Source organism: Bufo bufo, chromosome 4 (genome assembly GCF_905171765.1).
Source record: "Bufo bufo chromosome 4, aBufBuf1.1, whole genome shotgun sequence".
Lineage (NCBI taxonomy): Eukaryota > Metazoa > Chordata > Amphibia > Anura > Bufonidae > Bufo > Bufo bufo.
This window is the reverse complement of record NC_053392.1, coordinates 80,282,066-80,305,963: the sequence shown is the minus strand read 5'-3', so window position 1 is coordinate 80,305,963 and position 23,898 is coordinate 80,282,066. Positions and strand designations below refer to the sequence as shown.

Sequence of the window (23,898 nt, the reverse complement as noted above, 5' to 3'; positions counted from 1 at the left end):
TTGTCCTATTCTTGTCCGCAATTGTCGACAAGAATAGGCAGTTCTATGGGGGTGCCGGCCGGGTGTTTTGCGGATCCGCAATACACTACGGACGTGTGAATGGACCCTAAACCTGATGCTATCAGACGGATGTACTGTAGTTTTTACTGCATTACATGTATACTGTTTATTACTCTTTCACCTATATCTTCTATATTTCTAGAGTGCCTATCGCATGTTTACAAATAACACATGCTTAAAGCATATGATCACCAAAGTTCGGAGAGACACTCATCATTTTGAGCGCTATCAACACAATCGAGATCTTGTGGGATTTTTAAATGTATTTGCCAATAAACAACTGGAGTTACCAAGAGGCTGGGAAATGAAGCATGATCATCAAAGCAAGGTATCAACACAATCAAGTTTGATTGTCATTGAATGCTATTAATATCCGTTTTGTGGTGGTTTATATGTTTAAACTCTATGAGGGCATTTTTTATGATTTGCATTTCTCATTTTGGGCAAAAAAAACAACTTTTTTTCAATTGGTGTTTATTAAAAATGTTCAGCCATTTCTGAGTTACAGGGGTTAAAAATCAGTCTGTTTGCAAGCAGTCATTTTCTGTTTTTATTGAATCCTGTCATCTGAGTGCTCATGTGTAGCCTTTAGCTCTTATCTCCTAACCTCATAAACACTTATTTAAGCCATATTCTTATCAGCTTGATAAGAATTGAGCTATAATGAGGTCAGGACATGAGAGATAAAGGCTACATATGAGCAGTCAGATTCAAAGAAAATGATAGTTTGCTAACAGACTGGTTTTTAACCCCTGTATCTCGGAAACAGCTGAGCATTTTTAATAAAAGAAAGCAATTGAAAACATTTTTTTTTTAGCCCCGAATGAGTAAAATGCAATCATAAAAAGGCCTGAAAGTGTCCATAGCCTTTAAGAAGATCATAGGAGATTTTAAAGAAAGCTATAAATTACCAGAAAGTCATGATGGGATAATTATGCCTAAAAAAGATCTCAATTGCTTTTAGAAAGAACTAAACTCTAAACATTTTTGATATTGTTTACGTAAACCCTTAACACATAATGCCGTACATGTATTACATTATGCGCAAGGGCTCGTATGGAGCGGGCTGCTGCAAAGATGTGCATGAGGCACAGCTCAGCAGACAGAGAGGTAGAATCCCATTCACCATAATAGTTCTCTATTATGGTTTATGGGACACAGGATCAAAAGATCCCAGGTTCTAGCACTCTAATGGGGATAAACGTTAGTATGTAAAAAGTATTAAAAGTTAAGATAACCCCCTTTCAGTTTTGTGCAAAGGGAACGCCGTGGGAACAAAACCCGTAAACCGTTGGTGGCATTTGAAAGTACAACTTGTCCCACAAAAAATAAGCCCTCATATGGATATGTGAACGGAAAAATAAGTTATGGCTCAAGGAAGATATGAAAGAAAAATGAACACACAAACAAAAAAACCTCCAGTATCCTACGGGTTAAGCCATATTCTTACTAGTTTGATAAGAGTTTAGCTATAATGAGTGTTTACGAGATCAAGAGATAAGAGGTAATGCTTCACATGAGCAAACAGGACAGAGAGGTGATACTCTGCAAACAGACTAATTTTATAACCCCTGTTTTTCAAAATGGCTAACCATTTTGAATCAATACCAACTGAAAAAATTATTTTTAGCTCAAAATTAGTGAAAGGCAATCATACAAAAACAATTGCCCAGGTATCCATAGCTTTTAAATTACATAAATCACATGAAAAAGTAATTCTACAATGACAAAATTAATGTTTCAGGTTATCAGAAAATGTATCACACATATGGCTCTGTTCACATCAAAATCAAGGTTTAAATTGATAAAATCGGGGGCAGATTGGGAAGTTAAAGTGGCCCTGGAAAAAAAACTAAAAGTGGGTCCAAATTGACAGAAGATGGGACAAAACAAGTAGGCGGGGACAACAAAATAGACGGGGCCTGTAATACCATACACGCCCCAGCAGAGCCAAATACAGCACAAAATACTGCCGCCCCAGCCACAGTATCCATCACAGTCATGAGGACGGTAATACAGTTGAGTTCAGGAGGGCACCTGTGGCTGTTGAGCATCAGATCACTATGTACCTGGTTTATGGCCATCAAGAGGGCTTCAGTGGCCCCCTGCGCATCAGCCCACCGGGAAGTTTCCCTGTAAGGTCTATGGCCAATCCTCCCCTGTTGATCAATTGTAAAGCGCCCAAAGCGCCTTTTGACTTATGATAGGGTTCACCAGAATCCTTTAAGGATTTCTTTGTTTTGAGAAAAAGAATAGTGAAGAATGTAGCACTATTCTTCCAGTTGAAATCAACAAAATTTGCAATGGATTCTCTGAAAGGCACCTCCTGTGAAAATGCGGACATATTGCAGATTTTACAAGATTGTAAGGGTACAACCATACGGCACACGCAGTCATGGGGCATTCGGGAAGCAGCCAAGCTGCGGTCGAGTACCGCCTGGCCAATTAGGCCACAGCTGCCTAATAAGAGGCTGTAGCCTAATTGGCTGCCCGTTCCTTGCCTGTAGCACGGCTGTTCCCCGAATGCCCCATGACCGAGTCGTGTGGTCGTACCTTAAGGCTACAAATTGCATATGGTAACTATAATTTTTTATTTTTTTTTTACAGCCTTTCTTTGTTGACCATAATTGCAGGAGCACTACTTTTATCGACCCTCGTCTTCCATTGCAAAGCAGCAGACCAACTAGTGCATTGCTTCATCGGCAGCATTTAACGAGGCAGCGCAGCCATAGTGCTGGGGAGGTTAGTCCTGTGCCTTTGTATCATTTAATTATAGAAGAATTAAACATCGTTACATTACGTTACCATTACTAGGCGATGGACACCTTTGGGGATTTTTTACTGCTGCATTGTACTTATTTTGCACTAAAAAGCATTTTTTGGGTAGTTACTATACATTTTCAACAGTTTGTCCTCAAAGCCTTCAGGTTTTACTGACTCTGCAGACTGTTCTTTCTCCTTCTCACACGGAAATCTATCGGAGAGCAGTTCTGTCGGCGTGATCTGTAGCGCTCTGATGGATTTCAGTGAGAAGGAGAAAGAACAGTCTGCAAAGTAGGTAAAACTATGACCAATTGAAAAAATGCAATAATAAAAGTGTGTCCCAAAGGTGTACATATTATTTAATTTGGGCACTTGAATATGTAGACAGTTGAAGCTGCTGATTCATGAATACAAATAAAACAAGGTTACGGCTTTCAGAATGCAGAGGGGGAAAAAAAATCACTGTGTCCTTAAAGGGGTTGTTGTCCCCCCCCCCCCCCCCCCTTACTTACCTGCTTTAATGGAAATGGCTCCCCGTTCCTTCTCCTCCCGGGCTGTGATGCTCCACTGGGCCCTCCAGCTGAAAACATCCAGTTTGATGCTGCCTGCAGCCACTTACTGGCCATGGCGGTGTCCGGATCCCCTTGTGTCATGTGACCATTTGTCATGATGTATGTAAGGAGTTCTGGCCACCCCTGGAGCCAGTGATTGGCTGCAGATGGCTTCAAACTGGATGTTTTCAGCAAGGAAGCCCAGAGGAGCATTGTAGGCCAGGAGGAGAAGATCCAGCATTGGGAGGCAGGTAAGGAAGCTTCCCTTTACAGGTCCGGCCAAGTGGTGGGGGGGGGGGGGGGGGTTGCCAAAAAGTCCCCCATTCTTTCACAACCCCTTTAAGGCCCAAAAGATCTGTCCTTGATTGGCTTAAGAAAATATACCACCGTGGAAGACCTTTTAAAATAAGGGCAGCTATGTGAATACCGTAATGCAGTTTTGCTATCAGGTGTAATTGTATTCACCAAGCAGACTGACTGAAAAAAAGCACTTCCTGGTTCTCCATTTTCAAATGATTTATCACATGATATATTTCAGCCAGTCAGCATCTCCAGAAAGTCATATGATATAATTTGCTTTCTCAACAATTCCAACAAAAAATACCTTTTTACAACTCAACTGAAAAGTCAAAGAATAAACCCAAATGCAGAACTAAGGCTACTTTCACACTAGCGTTGTTTAAATCCGGCGTTCAAATGTGTGAAAACGGATTACATTTGAATCCTGATCAGGATTTTGATCACAATGAAAAAATGCATTGGTAAAAACGGATCCGCCATTTATGGACTTTAACTTTTTTTTCAAATTTTTCGGGTTTAACATGCAAAAGCAGGATCCGGTTTGACTGAACACACGACGCCGGATCCGGCGTTAATGCAAGTTATTGGGAAAAAGACCGGATCCGGCGTTCAGTCAAAGTGTTCAGGATTTTTGGCCGGAGGTAAAAATACAACATGCTACGGTTTTCTGAAAAGCCTGATCAGTAAAAAAGACTTAACTGAAGACATCCTGATGCATCCTGAACGGATTACTCTCCATTCAGAATGCATTAGGATACAACTGATCAGTTCTTTTCCGGATTTGAGCCCCTAGGACGGAACTCAGCGCCGGAAAAGAAAAATGCTAGTGTGAAAGTACCCTAAGTCTGGTATGGATGACGATAGGTTGCCTGTAGATAACTAATGTGCATGTAGTGTATTTTATAAATTTTAACATTGTAAGGGTGTTAGCATAGCTAAATATACTTAAAGGGGTTGGCCTATCATAGACAATGGGGGCATATCGCTAGGATATGCGCCCATTGTCTAAAGGGGACGGGTCTACACCAAGAACGGACCTACACCAAGAATGGAGCGGGGAAAGGTGGTGGAGGGCGCACTGTGTATGTGCAGCCGCCCTCCATTCATGTCTATGGGGCCGCCAAAAAAAGCCAAGTGCTGGCTCGGCTTTTTCCGTTGGCCCCATATAGATTAATGGTAGCGATATGCCCCCATTGTCTATGATGGGCCAACCCATTTAAAGGGGTTTTCCGAGATGTATATGAGATTTTTATTCCACACGTTTCAGCCTTGATTTGACCACAACACACCTACTAAATGTCGTCTTCCTCTATGTGGCAGATTAGTGATAGTAATTAATATCTTTGTGTCTGCTGAATATATACACTGGGTTTTAGACTTCATGCTACATATTCCTACTAAGTTACTATAACACACACCTTGCCAAAGTGATATCCTACTAGAGGCATTGTCCGTTTTAGCATCCCCCTGGTTGTAGTCCAATATGCATTAAATTGGGGTCTACAATGGATCTTGCTAATCGCACTGGTGAGAATACAAAGGGAGGGAGATGCACTAGAAAGGTCTCCTAGTTGATGTGATGTCATCTCTGCTTGCCCCACTTCTGCCAATGACATCACACTCATTTGCTCAACCACTTTTGCTCATTGGCTGGAGGACATTACTAGCATGAACAGACACAGCCATTTATCAAAACTTGTACCCCTTGACCTCTACTGTATATCCAGTGCCAGTAGACATACAATATGTCTCACCTACGTTCCAGTGGTTCCCTTTAAAGTTCATTCATTTTCACGTGAAAGCCGTCCGCCGCCATCTTGATTGAAGATCTCGTGCGCGGTGATGAATGACGTCACCATAGTTCGCTCTAGATTTCGCACTAGATCTTCAATCAAGATGGCGGCGGCCTGCTCTTCGTGATCAAATGGACGATGTAAGTATGGTTTTATACATGGTTTTCTATTTTACACTGTATTATTGCTCTCAGATGCCGTGATCAGCTATGAACGCTACATCTGAGGGGTACACTGACAGGGATCGACACAATCGCCGCTCTCCGTCATTGCACCCACTACTTACAAAGAAATGCACTTTGTGACGAAGTAATTTGTCACAAAGTGAATTTTCTTTGTAACATAAGCAGCTGAATCAAATTCATCTCTAGCTGACGTCATTGCTATATTTGGAAGTCTGGATCAATCGGTGAAGCGATCTTCTGCATTGCTGTAATTTGAGGGGTGTTGTGCTGCTCTTTAATTGAGGATAGGTCATCAGTTACAAACAGATAGCCCCTTTAACGTGTGCGTTTGCACTCTTTAAATCAATAACCATTTCACTGTATTGGGAATAAATAAGGGCGTCAGCTCACAGACCAAGTCAGGTGTAGTCTACTGGTGACTGACAACTCTAGAAACGATTGGTACACCTGTCAGCAGGAGATACCCCTGCAACTTAGGTCTTCTATTGTGAACACAGAATTTTCTTTAACGTTTAGGCCAATCTTAGGCCTTGTTCACCTCTCCGTTAGGAGATCTGGCAGGCTGTTCTGGCTCTACTTCACTGCCAGACCCCGATTGACTGCAATGAGGTCCAACGGTGATCTGGCCGCTTTCCAGCATAAATGCCGGGTTTCAGCTGGACAGAAATTGTTGCATGCAGCGGCTTTTTGTCCGGCCGACAGCTGACATTTGCATCGGATCTCCTAAACCGAGATGTGAACATGGCCTAGGTAAGTGCGGTTTGGTGGTTCGTGTGGTTTTTCTGTGTGGATTTTCGTGCAGAAAAACCACAGCGTAATACAGTACCAGCAAAGTGCCAAAGTGCACGCCAATTGTTTGTGTGATTCTGCATTGCTAATGTCAGCCAGCTTCACTTCTGTATTTGGCGCAGGCGCAGTGAGTGCATGCCGCGCTCCTGATGCCGGCTTCCTCACTGCGCCTGCGCCGACTACATCACAGTGAGTAAGCCGGCACCAGAAGCGCGGCCTTCACTCACTGCGCCGATTAAAGAAGTGGACGGCGCAGGCGCAGGATTTCCTGAACGATGCATGGAACTTGGACATCAATCAAAAGGAGTGGGGCGAGCAGAACGGAGGACCTGGGCTGGATACATGGTTAGTTTTCCGAGCCTCTAGGTGCTGAATCTACACCCACATAGCACCTAGAGGTTCATTAGCATATTGTAAAAGTGTGCATTTTAGCAGAACGGCTGCAGGGAGAAATGTAAAAAACATACTGTTATGTACTGCTGACATTAGCGCATCGCTAATGTCAGTCAGCTACATAACACAAATTACGATGGTAGAAACCCTTTAATACTCAGTTTTCAGGTGACAGAAACCCTTTAACATAACAGAAAATTTACACCAAAATCAGCAACAAAAAACGCATTAAAAAAACACTGAAAAAAGCTCACCAAAACTGCAGATTTATGTGCATTTTTATGCGGTTTTGGTACAGATTTAATGCAGATTTTCTGCCCACAAATATTCCACGTGTGCCGATAGCCTAAATTGGGTTTGTCCTGGTGACAGATATGGACACTTGCCAGGACAGGTGCCAGGACATCAGTGAGACTGGCAACACGTGGTTTGATCTAACAGATTCCTTGTGGATCAATTCGTGTCTGTGTTGTTTCTGGTAATGGCCACACCCCTTGCCTCAGGGGTTGCTAATGTGGTCATTTAACCTTCCTTATTTATTGTGGCTTCTCCCACCATGCTGTGCGGTTTATAGTTTCAGTCTTGTTGTGGATAGCTGGTGTTTGGATCTCGGTGGAGTTCCTGTGCTTCCATAGCCATTTGAAGTTAAGTGTCTCCTTCCCCTGTTGTTTTATTGTTTGGGTTTTCTTGTGTTGCTCTTCTCCCTGCCATTTGTGTTTAGGCCTGAGGGAGATTCCTGTTCATCCTACCGTTTGGAGGAACAGGTTATTTCTTGTCCTGACATTAGTACCAGCGTACTACAGGGTGAGTTAGGACTTTAGGGTTCCTGTGTATGAACTCGCCTACCTCAGTCAATCAGGACTTTGATTAGGGTTTCTCTAGGAGGTGACCAGCTCCTTTCCCTAGTTTCTAGGCCTTCTCCCCCCACCCCTTTCCCTCCTACGTTTGGTGTGGGTTTCACTCCCACACCGAAGTGTGACACTTATCTTCTCTTTATAGCCTTGTATTATCTTTTGTTCATCTTTTCACACAGGTTGGAGATAACGCCCGTCATTCAGGCCCACCAGTTTTACCAAGGCCATCCAGTACTTTTAACACAGTCAGTAGAAGTCACTATCAAGATATGATGACATTAGGTAAGTAATCTGTTAAATGTATTACAATAAACTGAGGTATAAATCCCTTATGAAAATGAAGTCTGTTCAACTAATGTAATGTTTATGGCCCTTGCATATCGCAGGGCTGGCCACCTTAAATATAAAGATGTATGTCAGGAGCTGACAAAGTGGATTTATTTTCTTGCTGTTTTAACAATCATCACTTGCTAAAGCCTTGAACTTCTACACGAAGAAAAATAATAGCTAAAACAAATGATACAATAAGTGATATACAAAATATACAAAAGTATATACAAGCCATAGCTTGTATACCAAGAGATATAAGAACCGTGAGATATAAGGGTTTTTTTTGTCATAGAAACAATGTCACTCTTGTCCATGGGCAGCATCTGGGATTTCTCTCGAGTGGGTACACTGAAATAGTGGGAAGCTGCAATACCAAATAGGCCTTCAGATTGCCCTTCACATCTAATATAATGGCTTTGGACTCTCTGATGCCCTGCAGAGATGTTATCATTTTCTCCTTCCCAACCCTTACTCCTCACAGGTTCCTTTCTTACCTATCCCCCACCTTATTGTGTTTATTTCATATTTTTCATGTACAATTTAACCCCTTACCACACCTTGACTTAATACCTCTAGCAAAAGGCTAACTTCCTTCCCCTTCATGGCATACAGTAAAGATGGTGTTAACACAGCAGTTTTGCCTGCACCATCAGCTGCAGAAGCTGGCTGTACTATACAGATGGGCTTCCACTATGATGACCAGAAACAGAGCTACCTCCGATCCCGAATTTATAACTTTAGGTCCCACGGTCTATAGTGACTGCAGCATCTAAATGGTCAGATAAAGAGGACTATGGCAACTGGACACTTAACAATGGCCTCTGGATCTGCCATGTACAGAAGCCTATTCAGGAGGCAGGGAATGATAAGTTACTTGTCAGATCAATACTGAAAGCCAGTTATAATGTACTGCCCTACACACTGCGTATTATGTAAGTGATTTAAATGCCCTTGTGAAACAAATACATAAAGTTAAAAAAATAAAATTCAAGTGGAAAAAAATAAATAAAAATTTATTACAAAAGTGTATTTATTATGAAAAACAAAATATATAAAATCCTAAGAAGTTATTTCATTTATTCTGTGAATACCATAAAAAAGAATGCCAAAATTGCTGGGTTTTTTTTGTTCATCCCGTCTCCCCAAAAACTGAATAAAAAGTAAATAAAAGCAATCAAAAGCTATATGTACATCAAAATGGTACAATAGAAATTACAGGTTACTCCACCCCCCCAAAAAAAACATAACCAAAAAAGTCCATACCATCAGAGTATGATGGCAGGTAAACAGTTGAGCAATATATCACAGTATAAATAATTCATATTACAGGTAAATAATTGCAAGAAACTTTTTCAATGGCTTTTCTGACGTGACATCACGTTGCAGCAAGCTAGCAGATTCAAGATAAACATTGTTCATTGTACATGTATATATGAAAGCAGTATGGTGATAACAGCTGTATGTGACCAATACAGTTATAGCAGCTGTATGTGACCAATACGGTTATAACAGCTGTATGTAAGCAGTATGGTTACAACAGCTGTACTAGTCGGAACTGAAGCTTCAAGGTGGTTGATTTTCAGTTTCAAGGTGGTTGATTTTTATTCAACAAAGTCACGCGCGACTTCGTGAATAACTAACTTCGGCTCACCGGAACCCATATATTCTAATACTGTAGGGAGACGGATCTCCGTACAGTATTATTATGACGTTTTAACCACTTAAGGACTTATGACGTACCTGTACGGCATGTTTCCCGAGTCCTTAAGGACCCATGACGTACCGGTACGTCATGTGTATTTCCGATCCCCGCCACCCAGTGCCTGCTCAAATCATTGAGCAGGCACCTTGGCTAAATGCGCGGGGGGGTCCCGTGACCCCCCCCGTGTCGGCGATCGCCGCAAACCGCAGGTCAATTCAGACCTGCGGTTTGCGGCGGCGTGTGGCAGTGCCATCGGGTCCCCATGCAGCTGTAGGGGGGACCCGATGGCATGGAAGGCAGCGCGATGCCTAAGGAAGCTGCCCCCTGGATCTCACAGGCCGGAAGCCGTATGAGTAATACTCATACAGCCAATGCATTCCAATACAGAAGTATTGGAATGCATTGTAAAGAGATTAGACCCCCAAAAGTTCAAGTCCCAAAGTTGGACAAAAAATAAAGTGAAAAAAAAAGTTGAAAAAATAAAGTTTCCCCCCCAAAAAATTTAAAGTTTCAAGTAAAAATAAACAAAAACATCATTTTCCCCAAATAAAGTTAAAAAAAAAATTGGTAAAAAATAGGGTAAAAACAAAAGTATACATATTAGGTATCGCCGCGTCCGTATCGACCGGCTCTATAAACATATCACATGACCTAATCCCTCAGATGAACACCGTAAAAACTAAAAACTGTGCTAAATAAACCATTTTTTTGTCACTTTACATCACAAAAAGTACAACAGCAAGCGATCAAAAAGGCATTTGCCCACCAAAATATTACCAATCTAACAGTCACCTCATCCCGCAAAAAATTAGCCCCTACCTGAGACAATCGCCCCAAAAAATAAAAAAAACTATGGCTCAGAATATGGAGACACTAAAACATCATTTGTTTTGTTTTAAAAAAGCTGTTATTGTGTAAAACTTACATAAATAAAAAAAAGTATACATATTTGGTATCGCCGCGTTCGTATCGACCGGCTCTATAAAAATATCACATGACCTAACCCCTCAGATGAACACTGTAAAAAATAAAAACTGTGCTAAATAAACCATTTTTTGTCACCTTACATCACAAAAAGTGTAATAGCAAACGATCAAAAAGTCATATGCACCCCAAAATAGTGCCAATCAAACCGTCATCTCATCCCGCAAAAAATGAGACCCTACATAAGATAATCGCCCAAAAACTGAAAAACTATGGCTCTCAGAATATGGAGACACTAAAACATGATTATTTTTTTTTGTTTCAAAAATGGCTCTATAAAAATATTACATGACCTAACCCCTCAGATGAACACCGTAAAAATTTTTAAATAAAAACTGTGCTAAATAAACCATTTTTTGTCACCTTACATCACAAAAAGTGTAATAGCAAGCGATCAAAAAGTCACACGCACCCCAAAATAGTGCCAATAAAACCGTCATCTCACCCCGCAAAAATCATACCCTACCCAAGGTAATCGCCCAAAAACTGAAAAAAAATTATGTCTCTCAGACTATGGAAACACTAAAACATGATTTTCTTTGCTTCAAAAAAGAAATCCTTGTGTAAAACTTACATAAATAAAAAAAATGTATACATATTAGGTATCGCCGCATCCGTGACAACCTGGTCTATAAAAATATCACATGATCTAACCTGTCAGATGAATGTTGTAAATAACAAAAAATTAAAACGGTGCCAAAACAGCTATTTCTTGTTATCTTGCCTCACAAAAAGTGTAATATAGAGCAACCAAAAATCATATGTACCCTAAACTAGTACTAACAATACTGCCACCCTATCCCGTAGTTTCTAAAATGGGGCCACTTTTTTGGAGTTTCTACTCTAGGCTTGCATCCAGGGGGCTTCAAATGGGACATGGTGTCCAAAAAAACAGTCCAGCCAAATCTGCCTTCCAAAAACCGTATGGCATTCCTTTTCTTCTGCGCCCTGCCGTGTGCCCGTACAGCAGTTTACGACCACATATGGGGTGTTTCTGTAAACTACAGAATCTGGGCCATAAATATTGAGTTTTGCTTAGCTGTTAACCCTTGCTTTGTAACTGGAAAAAAATTATTAAAATGGAAAATCTGCCAAAAAAGTGAAATTTTGAAATTGTATCTCTATTTTCCATTAATTCTTGCGGAACACCTAAAGGGTTAACAAAGTTTGTAAAATCAGTTTTGAATACCTTGAGGGATGTAGTTTATAGAATAGGGTCATTTTTGGGTGGTTTCTATTATGTAAGCCTCGCAAAGTGACTTCAGACCTGAACTGGTCCCTAAAAATTGGGTTTTTGAAAATTTCTAAAAAATTTCAAGATTTGCTTCTAAACTTAGCCTTGTAACATCCCCAAAAAATAAAATATCATTCCCAAAATAATCCAAACATGAAGTGGACATATGGGGAATGTAAAGTAATAACTATTTTTGGAGGTATTACTATGTATTATAGAAGTAGAGAAATTGAAACTTGGAAATTTGCAATCTTTTTAAAAAAAATTGTAAATTTGGTATTTTTTTATAAATAAAAATTATTATTTTTTACTTCATTTTACCAGTGGTATCTCAGAATGGCCTGGAGTCAAAGCGTTTTAAAGTTATCACCACTTAAAGTGACACTGGTCAGATTTGCAAAAAATGGCCGGGTCTTTAAGGTGAAATAGGGCTGAGTCCTTAAGGGGTTAAACAAAGCGATCCAAAGTTCGCTTCACTCAACTCTAGTGATAACAGCTGTATGTAAGCAGTATGGTTATAACAGCTGCCAGCACAGGTATGCCTGTATATTTGTCTTCTGCCTGTTACTCATATCAGTCCACATTAGCTATCTATAGCAACTTTTTATTATGCCATACATTACATTATATAATTCCATACATTAGTGTCTGCTTTCCATGCGCTTACAGTATGAAATCCTCTCATATAGTAATACAGAGCCGCGGTAACAAGCAAACCTCACATACGTTATGATTTAGGCTTATTGACTACATCATTTCTGACACCCACTCTTTTCCCTTGGATTTTGTCTCGTATACAGGTTACAATGAGAAAATTGTTGCATTTTTACGTCAGCCAAACATCTTTGAAATCCTACAGGAGCGTCAGCACGAGCTCTGCAGGAATCATGCACTCAGGTAGAAATTTCCTTCATCTTTTTTTTTTAAGCAATAATTCAATGATTATATAATAATTTTAATAAGAATTCAACTAGTTTTAGTGGTGTGCCTGAACAATGTTTGATCCATTATATAACATGTAATATACCATACACTATACCCATATCATGCTGTTGGTTTCTGTCTGTTTAGTCTGATTTGCCCCCAATAACAGCAGTCTGGCTGCGTCTCCTGTTTCTCCGGGGAGACTACGGACTACACGGAGAAACAGGACTACACGTCATAGTGGGAGCTCCAGTCAATTGCTGTAGCTGTACACTGCTTCAATATACAGTATAAGATGAAGCACATCTGCATGGAGTTTGTATGTTCTCCCTGTGTTTCCTCCCACATTCCAAAGACATACTGATTGTGAGCCCCATTGAGGACAGAGTGATGCCAATGTCTGTAAAGCGCTGCGGAATATGTCAGTGCTATATAAGTACATAAAATAAATAAAGTACTGATGTCAAACTTACTTTTAATTCAGGGAAAAGATACAGTTTATTCGAGTAGAAGGGCCCTCAGGACTGGTCCGCCTCTCCGGTGATGCAGATCTCGTTATTCTGCTCAGGTAAGGTTTGCATTTTACAATGATTTTTTTTCAGTTGTTAGTACTTTCTGTAGCACAGTCCAAAGCTGGTAATATCCTATTCGTGGAGGGTTCAAACAAGTGTAGATTTTGCCATCAATTCTGATACCATATCAGAATGATTTCCTTGGCCTTTTGCAGAATTTTGCCCTTAGAAAAGCAACAGAAATGGAGTTTGAAGGTCCCTTATCACACTCATTAAAAGAAATCCATTTTTTGTAACACCCAAATGATTAAAGGGGTTGTCCGGGTTCAGAGCTGAACCTGGACATATCCCCTTCTTCCCCCATTCAGCCCCTCTGACGCGAGCATCGGAGCATTTCGGCTTTTTCTGGAGATCCGGTGGCGTACCAGGCTCTCCATGGGTAAGCTAGGCGGAGGCTTCCGCCTAGCAGTGAGTCCGATGATGTCACCGGCACTAATGGGCGGGCTTTAGCGCTGCCCTAGCCTGTAAAATGTCACATTCATCGGTCACATGGTCTAGGAGCAACTCAGCCTCATTGAATTGAATGGGACTTATCTGCGATACCAAGCACAGCCACTATACAATGTATACTGCTGCGAGAAGCCTGCAGTGTTCAAAGGATCTCCGTTGCCTTCTCAAACAGCTGATCGCTGGGGTCCTGGGTTTTAGACCCCCACCGATCAGATACTGATGACCTACCCAGAGGATAGGTCATCATTAAAAAAGTGTTGGAAAACCCCTTTAAGTGTGTGGCATTCAGGTGTATGGACCAATGTAAATAATGAAGACGCTGCCATGGCCTTTTCAAGCTGCTGGTTAGTGAGGCCTTCTACCTATCTGATATTGATGGCCTATCCTAAGCATAGGTCATCAATATTACAATCTTAGACAACCCCTTGAAAATCTTTGGTCAAACCCACGTTAATGTCCACATAAGTATGGTCCAGATATTGTCATGTAGATTTTGTTGCAAATGTCTCTGCAGTTTCATTTCTTTAAATAGTTACACTCTCTTCTTTTCTTTGATCCAGCCTTTTTGAAGAAGAAATAATGTCCTATGTTCCACCACATGCCTTACTTCTTCCCAGCTACTGTCAGTCTCCCCGAGGATCCCCTGTGTCTTCTCCACAGAATTCACCCGGTACAGTATTCTCTGTGCTATACAATACCGGCTGACGTCTAAAATGCCGGTCTTAATAAGGCCCTGGCCAGCCTCTACATAACTTCCACGAATCCACCGCTGCTTCTAAATCTACGCCAGCTCCCTTGCAGCAGTTTTGTCATTTACATTTTAGGTCTTGTATTTGTGCCTCCTATAACCCACCAATGTTTTGATCTTTTTATGCTGACATTGCTATATGCATCATGGGAGGGAGGGTCTGACCTATATAGACGTTGAAAAAAGACATAAGTCCATCCAGTTCAACCAGGGCACGGGAGAGGATGTGAATTAAGGGAAGTGAGACCCAGACTTCTACCCATTTTCATAACCATACATTTTATTTAATTCTAAGAATTCATCAAAAGTTTATTATTTTTATTTTTAAAACCATCCACTGTTCCTGCTGTCGTCACATCCTGGGGTAGACTATTCCATAGATTCACAGTTCTTACAGTAAAGAAGTTTTGACGCCTCTGGAGATAAAACCTTTTCTCTGTCTTTAGAGGGGATCTTACATGGAACAGATTTTCACCAAATTTTTTGTACGGCCCATTTATATTTTTTATATGCGGTAAGTTAATTTTGTCCCCCCGTAGACTGCTCTTCTCAAAACTAGATACATTTAATTATTTTTATCTATTCTCATAAATAAGACCCCAGTTTAGTTGCTCTCCTTTGTACTGTGTCCAGCTCCAGGGCATCCTTGCAATGGACTGGTGCCTAGAACTACACTGCATATTCCGGATGAGGCCGCACCAATGCTTTGTAAAATGGCAATATTACATCTCTATTCCTATAGTCAATGGCTCTTTTAATACATGACATTATTCTGCTAGCCTTAGAAGAGGCTCATTGACATTGCATGCTGATATTTAATCTATGATCTACAAGTACACTCAAATCCTTCTCTACAAGTGACTCTCCCCCTACGACATATGATGCATGCAGATTATTAGTACCCAGGTGCATAACTTTATATTTATCCATTGAAGCTCATTTGCCAAGTTGATGCCCAAACACTGAGAGTGGACATCTTCCACAGACTGCACAATACTGCATACAGTCCATTCAGAAAACCTTCAGACCTTGTCCCTTTTTTTTTCATTTTGTTATGTTGTGGCCTTGTGCTAAAATAAAATAAAAATTCTAGCTTTCTCCCCCCCTTAATCTGCACTCAGTACCCCATAATGAGAAAGTGAAAACTGAATTTTAGAAATTTTTGCTAATTCATTGAAAAGGAAATACAAAAATTTGGCATGGACATAAGTATTCAGACCCTTTGCTTTGACACTTGGAGGCCTCCTATTCCTCTTAATTGACTTTAAGATGTTTCCACACTTTGATTGGAGTCCACTTGTGGTAAATTTAGTTGATTGAAGTGAAAAGGTCTGAAGACTTTCGGAATGCACTGTTATCACCCAGGACCATTCAGAATCGAAATCACTGACCACAATTCTCTGAACATGGTCCTTCAGCCAGTTTTTAATCCAATTACAAAATATTAAAAAGTCTCAATGTAAGATAAGATAATCTATTAACCCTTAGGATACCAGAGTTTTTTTTGTTTTTGCGTTTTCATTTTTCGTCCCTATGTTCCTTGAGCCATAACTTTTTTACTTTTCCGTTCACATAGCTGTATGAGGGCTTATTTTTTGCAGGCCAAGTTGTACTTTCTAATGCCACCGTTTAATATGGCATACAATGTAGTGGGAAGCGGAAAAAAATTCTAAATGGAGTCGAATTGAAAAAAACGCATTTCCTCCACTATTTTACGGGTTTTGTTCCCATATTGTTCCATTCGCGGCAAAACTGAACTGTCCTTCATTCTCTGGGTCAGTACGGTTACAACAATTCCACATATGTATAGGTTTTTTATGTCTAAACAGTGTAAAAATCAATAGAGAAGCACTGAAAAAATTGCAAATTGGCCATTTTGATCCTTTTTTCCGTTACGCCATTCGCCATATTAGAAAAATATTTTTATATTTTAATAGTATGGGCGTTTTTGGTAGTGATGATACCCATGATGTTTATATTTTATGTTATTTATGTATTTATTTTTTTATTATACGGATTTTTTTTTATTCTGAGCAATCATGGATTTTTAAAATCCATTTATTACTGAGAATTGCTTATTTCTTATGTTGGCCTGCCACCTGGTGGCCAAATTAAAAATTGCAGCTTCAATACTCTGGGTCTCTTCAGCGAGACCCAGTGCATTGAAATCAATTACCGGCATTCTCATTGGCCACAGAGGATTCTGGTAAGAAGCATGAGCTTCTGGGTTTTTCACCCTTTAGATGCCGTGATCTCACTTGATCATCGCATCTAAAGACTTTAATTATCGCGATCTGCATTATTTGCACATTTCTCTAGCGCCGTATAGCAAAGGGTTAATAGTCCCACCATGGGGAAATTCAAGTTGAGTCTCCTACATTGAGGCACTGCAAGGTCCTCAGTGAAGTGGCTTCAATTCACACCAGACGGTAGCAAATGCAACCCATAAGGGATGAACATTCTTTCCATCCTCACCCACAATTGCCTCTTTCGCATTTATATGATGCCTGACAAGCAAACAGTATGTGCAATGGCACTAGAAACTGTATGATACCCAGATAGCTGACTTGACTGTCTTGCAAGAACCATCACTAGGCAGGAAGAACATATCTCTGAAGACCGTGAACAACAGCTCAGACAAGATGGCTGCCCCCTTATCATGTACAGCTAATGAAATAAAAAAAAATAAACAAATTTGAAATCAAAAGAATATGTTTCCCTATCTGGATCTAAATTAGTAAAAAATACAGATGATAAATTCCGTTGAAGTAACCGGATTTCTTTACTTATGGATAAAGTATAAATGACCTTCTTATTGCAGGTACCCAACGTGCCAATGCAAGAGCACCAGCACCTTACAAAAGAGACTTTGAAGCAAAGTTACGAAATTTCTACCGTAAGCTGGAAACTAAAGGATATGGTCAAGGTCCTGGGAAATTAAAGTGAGATTTTTGTATGTTTTATATTAAATAAATCACAGATGACAGGATTCAAAGAAAACACACTGTGACAGCTTGCAAACAGACTGATTTTTTTTTTATTCCTGTATCTCAGAAAGAGCATTTGAAAAAATGATTTTAGCCCAAAATTAGTAAAATGCAATAGTAAAAAATTGCCCCAAAGGTGTCCATAGCCTTTTTGCTTGCTATTGCAGGTAAACAGTATCTTTTGGTCAAGCCTTGGATACTCTGTGGTTGCTAGTAGAGATGGCCTTGTGGTCGTTTTGCGGTGTGCTTTGCTCGTTTGCGATTCGCCAAACGTGCGAACATATGGCGATATTCGCACGCGCCATATTTTTTTGCATAGCGCCAAACTTTGACCCATAACCCATCCATCAGGTGGGACAGGACAGCCAATTGAGACGTTTCAGCACATGGACACACCCCCACCCTATAACAAAACCCGATCTGGCAGCCATTTTACATTATGTGTTTTGCCAGTGTAGGGAGAGGTTGCATTTTGGAGCAGGGACAGTTAGGGACACCAAACGCTAGCTAATAGGGCCACAAAAGTCCTTTTAAGGACTGGTATAGGTGTGCTACCGATGGGTGTGATAGAAAGTATATTATAAGTATAGCATAGAAATTATATTATAGTGCATTTGTATTGTGCAGCAGTTGTGTGCAGTTCTGCTGCGATACAGCAGATATATAGAGGGACAAACGCTGTTGGAGTAATTAATTGCAACGGGTGTGATATACCTGTTTCCGCCAAATACTGAGTGAGGGGTGCCATATACCTGTTTCCGACAAATACTGATTGAGGGGTGCTATATACCTGTTTCCGCCAAATACTGATTGAGGGGTGCTATATACCTGTTTCCACCAAATACTGATTGAGGGGTGCTATATACCTGTTTCCGCCAAATACTGATTGAGGGGTGCTATATACCTGTTTCCACCAAATACTGATTGAGGGGTGCTATATACCTGTTTCCACCAAATACTGATTGAGGGGTGCTATATACCTGTTTCCACCAAATACTGATTGAGGGGTGCTATATACCTGTTTCCACCAAATACTGATTGAGGGGTGCTATATACCTGTTTCCGCCAAATACTGATTGAGGGCTGCGATACACCTGCTTCCACAAAATACTGATTGATGGGTGTCATATACCTGTTTCCGCCAAATACTGATTGAGGGGTGCGATATATCTTCTTCTACAAATACTGCTCTTCTCTACGGAAAGGCAGAGGAAGAGGCAGACCGTTCCGCAGGGATGGTAGGGTTTGGGCAGGTGCACCAGGCCGGAGCCTAAGTGGGAAGTTGGAGAAGGCGCGTGCGATAGCTTCAAAGGGTTATTTTACATATGAACTCTACATATGTAGAGGCTTTAATATATATATTTACATTTAGTCATTGACTACTAGTTGCCTCATCTTGCCGCACGCTACCAGCTCATGAGGTGTTATATCCAATACAAGCACTATAGATAGGAGATCACCCACTAGTTTTTAACCCTTTATGGTCAGTTAGGAAATATTTTAATAACAATAAAAGCTAATGCAGTACGCAGCCCTGCAGGGTATTGTGATGGTGAGGTCACGGTTAATAGTCAAACGAGGGTTGCTCTTGGTTACTCACAGTTTTATGAAAGACCCTGGGCAGGCGTACAGCAGTGATGGAGAGGCTGGCACATGGATCCTCTGGGGCACTCTCTGTGTATAGGGACCAGGCCTGGTGGTAGGTGAGGTGCCCTGGATGTTACAGGTTTAAGGTGCCGGTGGCAAGATCCCTTTAAGTTCGTGATGCCAGTGCCGCTAACGGTGGCACACCGATTTATAATAGGAATAATTGAGGAACACAATGTTGTGGTGAACCAAAACTTCCTTTTACTGGAAACAATCAACTATTTACAGTCTTTTGTTCAATTCCATATGTCAGCAGCAGTCACAAGCAGGCTTATACAAATAGCAGGCACATCGTTCTTGCAAGATACTCAGAGGGTTAACATTTACAGATCAGGCTGCACTTTTCCTCAGAAATCCTGTCTGTCTTTATGCCAAGGCCCATATGCCCTATTGTTGGCTTTATCCTTGGTTAGGGAAACTTCCTCAGGTATATGTCCTTGCTTTCAATTAAATCCTTCTGCCCTTCAGCTCTCTTGTCTGGCTGGAATACTGGCTCTGCTTTGCTCTGCTATGGGAACTTGGTTTCTCAGGAGGCAAAACCCTCTCCTGGTGGGGCAACTAGAAGCCTGGACTGTCTAGCTGCATGTTAGAACCTGGTCTTCAGCTCCTGCCTGGCTAAAGTGCCCACTCTGAACTGACTCTACACACTTTCCCTGAACAGGACCTGACTATATATATTAGGGGTTCCCTAGCTCCCTCTACTGTCTAGGAGGAGGAACTTCACCCTAACAGGCCTGATACACAGATAAAGCAGGGAAAATGCACATAAAACATAGCAATATACTTTAAAATGTAATGTAAAATACAATGCCACTGTTCCACAGGAGGTGGAGAACAACGTGGCCCAATTGACCCTTGTGTAGTGCGCACATTTACCTAGTGGGACACTACACTAAGTTTTAATCAGTAAGAAAAACACATGGCTAGATGAGGCAACTAGTAGTCAATGACTAAATGTAAATATATATAACTTCAAAGGGCGCACCAGAGTTGGTTGAGTGGCTCACTCAGCCTTCTGATTCTGCACCCTCCTCATCCTCTGTATCTACACCCACCTCACTCTCTGCTGTGTGCACCCCCAAATACACCACCACCACAGCCTCTCCACTCGAGTCAGAGGAATTATTTTCCCATCCATTCCCAGACGTTACCGATGCGCAGCCATTCTTGGCATCGGATGAGAAAGAGGAGGTAGCAACGGCCGCCACCCAGCGGTCTGACGACAATATCCAGATCAGCCCAAGGAGGGTGGTCCTCGCTGTTGCTGCCTACTCCGAGATCTCTAATGTCAGTGGTGGTGAAGGTGACGATGATGACATGTTGATGGACATCACGTGGGTGCCCATAAGAGAGGAAGAGGAGTGGAGTTCAGAGGAAGAGACGGAGCAGCAGATAGGGATGAGAAGGAGAAGCAGGCAGAACTCGCAGTGCACAGGAGGCAAAAAGCAGACTGTAAATGTATCTGGAGCGAGCCACCCACCATACAAGGTCACATCTTGCACTCCCAGGACGCTGGCACATTTTTTTAACGTGTCAGCTGCTGATAATAGTGTTGCCATCTGCAGCCTGTGCTGTCAACGCATAAGTCGTGGTAAGCCCAACACTCACCTAGGGACGACCGCCTTAAGAAAGCACCTGGCCTCCCATCACCGAGCCCAGTGGGAGCAACGCCATCAGAACCCACAAAGCCACGCTCCACATCCTGCCTCTTCTCCTTCTCCTCCCATTTGTCCTCCACTCCACCTTCCACCGTGCCATCGTTGCGTTCATCTGGCACAAGACAGGCTTCCGTGGCCCAAATGTTCGAGCGTAAAAAAAATGATGACGCTGGATAACCCTTTTGCCCAACGGCTTACCGCTGGCTTGTCGGAACTGCTAGCCCACCAACTACTGCCATATAAATTGGTGGACTCTGAGGCATTTAGAAAATTTGTGGCCATTGGCACACCGCAATGGAAGGTACCCGGAAGGAAATATTTCTCCCAGAAGGGCATCCCTGAACTGTATGGCCACGTTCAGCGGCAAGTTAATATATCTCTGGCACACCGTGTCGGTGCCAAGATACATCTGACCACAGACACGTGGTCTAGCAAACATGGGCAGGGAAGGTACATAACTTCTATTGCCCACTGGGTGAACCTTCTGACGGCCGTCAAGCATGTAATCCATGGCACCCATGTGGATTTGGTGTTACCGCCACGGATTGCATGCAGGCCTGCCTCTTCTTCTCCTCCTCCATCCTCCGTCTCCTCCTCAGCTGACTCCTCCTTTTCCACTGCTACCGCTTCTTCCGCTGCACCCCCCAAGCTCCCCAGAACCTATTCGACATGTCAGATGAGACGTTGCCATGCTGTGCTGCGGCTGTTGTGCCTGGAAGCAAAGAGCCACACCGTTCCTGCACTGCTTTCAGCTCTGCGGTCACAGGCCGATCAGTGGCTAACCCTGCTCAATTTGACAGTTGGTAAAGTGGTGTGGGACAACGGTGCCAATCTGCTGAGCGTGCTGAAATAGGGCAAAATGACGCACGTGCTGTGCATGGCACACGTCCTGAACTTAGTCATGCAGCGATTCGTTGCCAAATTCCCCGGGGTCCAGGACGTCTTGCGGCAGACCAGGAAAATCTCTGGCCATTTTAGAAAATCTTACACGGCCATGGCTCGCCTTGCTGACGTTCAGCGGCGACACCACTTGCCCATCAGACGTCTGATTTGTGACTGCCCTACGCGCCGGAACTCCACCTTGTATATGCTCGATAGGCTGCTCCAGCAGAAACATGATGTTAACGACTACCTGTACAAACTCTGCGGCAGGACAGGTTCTGGGGAGCTTGGTTTTTTCACCACGCCAGTGGCTGCTCATGCGCGACGCATGCAGACTTCTGTGGCCATTTGATGAGATCAACAAACTGGTCAGTCACAGCCAGGGTGCCATCAGCGACATCGTACCTTACGCCTTCTTTCTGGAGCTTCCATTGCGTCATGTCATTGATCAAGCCGTCGAGGAGCAGGATCTGAAAGATGAGGGAGTCACAATGCTGAATGGATTCCGTGGGGGGGCTACTCCATCTGAGACAAGTCCGCCTGAGTCTGAAGAGGAGTCAGAGGATGATGGTAGCTGGGGGGAGGAGGAGGAGCAAGAAGAGCATGTTTTAAACTTTTCGGGGATCCCTGGTGTTGTCCGTGGCTGGGGGGAGGAGACTGAGGACGACCTTCTCCTGGGCGATGAGAAGGAGCCAGGGCGCCCCACGCTTCCAGTTTAGTGCAAATGGGGGCCTTAATGCTCCAGTGTTTGAAGAGGGACCCCTGTATAAAAAGCATAAAGGTCATTGACCTGTACTGGGTGGCAACGTACTTAGACTCCCGGTACAAACACACAGGTGCGGGTACCAATCCTACCGCGCCTGCAAAAAGAGGGCCGTTTGAAGATGTGTTGATCACTTCGGATATGAGATCATTCTTGCAGCCAACCCATCGACAGCTGCCCTCCGGATCCAGCCTCAGGGAACGCCTAGACCGACAGGTGTCCAACTACATCGGGTTAACGGCCGATGTGAACGCTCTGTGAAACCCCTTGACTACTGGGTGTTCAGGCTTGACCTGTGACCAGAGCTGGCACATTTTGCCATGGAACTCTTTGCTTGCCCCTCGTCGAGTGTCCTGTTCGAAAGGACGTTCAGCACAGCAGGGGGGATCGTGACTGATAAGCGCACTCGCCTAGCTCACGACCGTGTGGACTACCTCACATTTTTAAAAATGAATGAGGCATGGATCTCGGAGGATGACCACGTGTGATGACCACTTGTAATTGAGTTTCCTTATGCCAGCCCACAAATAACCGCCACCACCCAGAACAAAGTATGGTCCTTGCCTTATGTATATACAGCGGCATAAAAGGCCTTTTATGTCAGGTGAATGCCTAATTTTTAGGGCCTGTACTGGCCGACAGTTACATATTTATCCTGTGACTGTGTACCTCCAGCCACAGAATCCAAAGTTCTTTGCTGTCAGGTGCATTCCTATTGCCTAATTTTTGGGGCCTGTACTGGCCGACAGTTGCATTTTTATCCTGGGACCGCCTAATGTAGCTCCAGCCACAGAATCCAAAGTTCTTTGCTGTCAGGTGAATGCCTATTGCCTAATTTTTGGGGCCTGTACTGGCCGACAGTTACTTTTTTTTATCTCTAGCCACATAATCACACCCCTGTCTCACTTCTCTGCCTCTCATTATGGTGGCGTATGAACCGCATTTACCATAAGGACCTTCTAATGTCACAGGGTCATGAGACTGTGCCCCCCAACCTGTACTGTGCCCTCTTATACCCTGGATTGTGCCCTCTTACCACATCCTGTGCAGTGCCCATAGTCATTCCCTGTACTGTGCCCTCTTATACGTTTCACTATGAGATTTGTGGTCGCTAAAATATAACTTTTATTAAATTATCTAAAAAAGAACGTGTGGAGGTTCTCAGATACACATATAAACTAAACATGTACACTATCCTGGGTGGCACCCACTACATTTGGACATGTATAGCTGGCTTAACCCAAGACTATATATATATATATATATACAGTACAGACCAAAAGTTTGGACACACCTTCTCATTCAAAGAGTTTTCTTTATTTTCATGAC

General features: G+C 42.4%; 1 protein-coding gene across 3 annotated transcripts in view; it reads left to right on the top strand.

Moving 5' to 3' along the window:
* HECW2 (HECT, C2 and WW domain containing E3 ubiquitin protein ligase 2) overlaps nucleotides 1-23,898 on the top strand; it is a 222,162-nt gene that overhangs the window by 170,109 nt on the left and 28,155 nt on the right. For all 3 annotated transcript variants that reach the window (XM_040427416.1, XM_040427415.1, XM_040427417.1), the window contains 7 exons: nucleotides 203-388; nucleotides 2,668-2,802; nucleotides 7,868-7,970; nucleotides 12,739-12,835; nucleotides 13,347-13,430; nucleotides 14,445-14,554; nucleotides 17,454-17,574. In XM_040427416.1, the coding sequence (XP_040283350.1) occupies nucleotides 203-388; nucleotides 2,668-2,802; nucleotides 7,868-7,970; nucleotides 12,739-12,835; nucleotides 13,347-13,430; nucleotides 14,445-14,554; nucleotides 17,454-17,574 (836 nt within the window). The remainder of the gene's footprint in view (nucleotides 1-202; nucleotides 389-2,667; nucleotides 2,803-7,867; nucleotides 7,971-12,738; nucleotides 12,836-13,346; nucleotides 13,431-14,444; nucleotides 14,555-17,453; nucleotides 17,575-23,898) is intronic.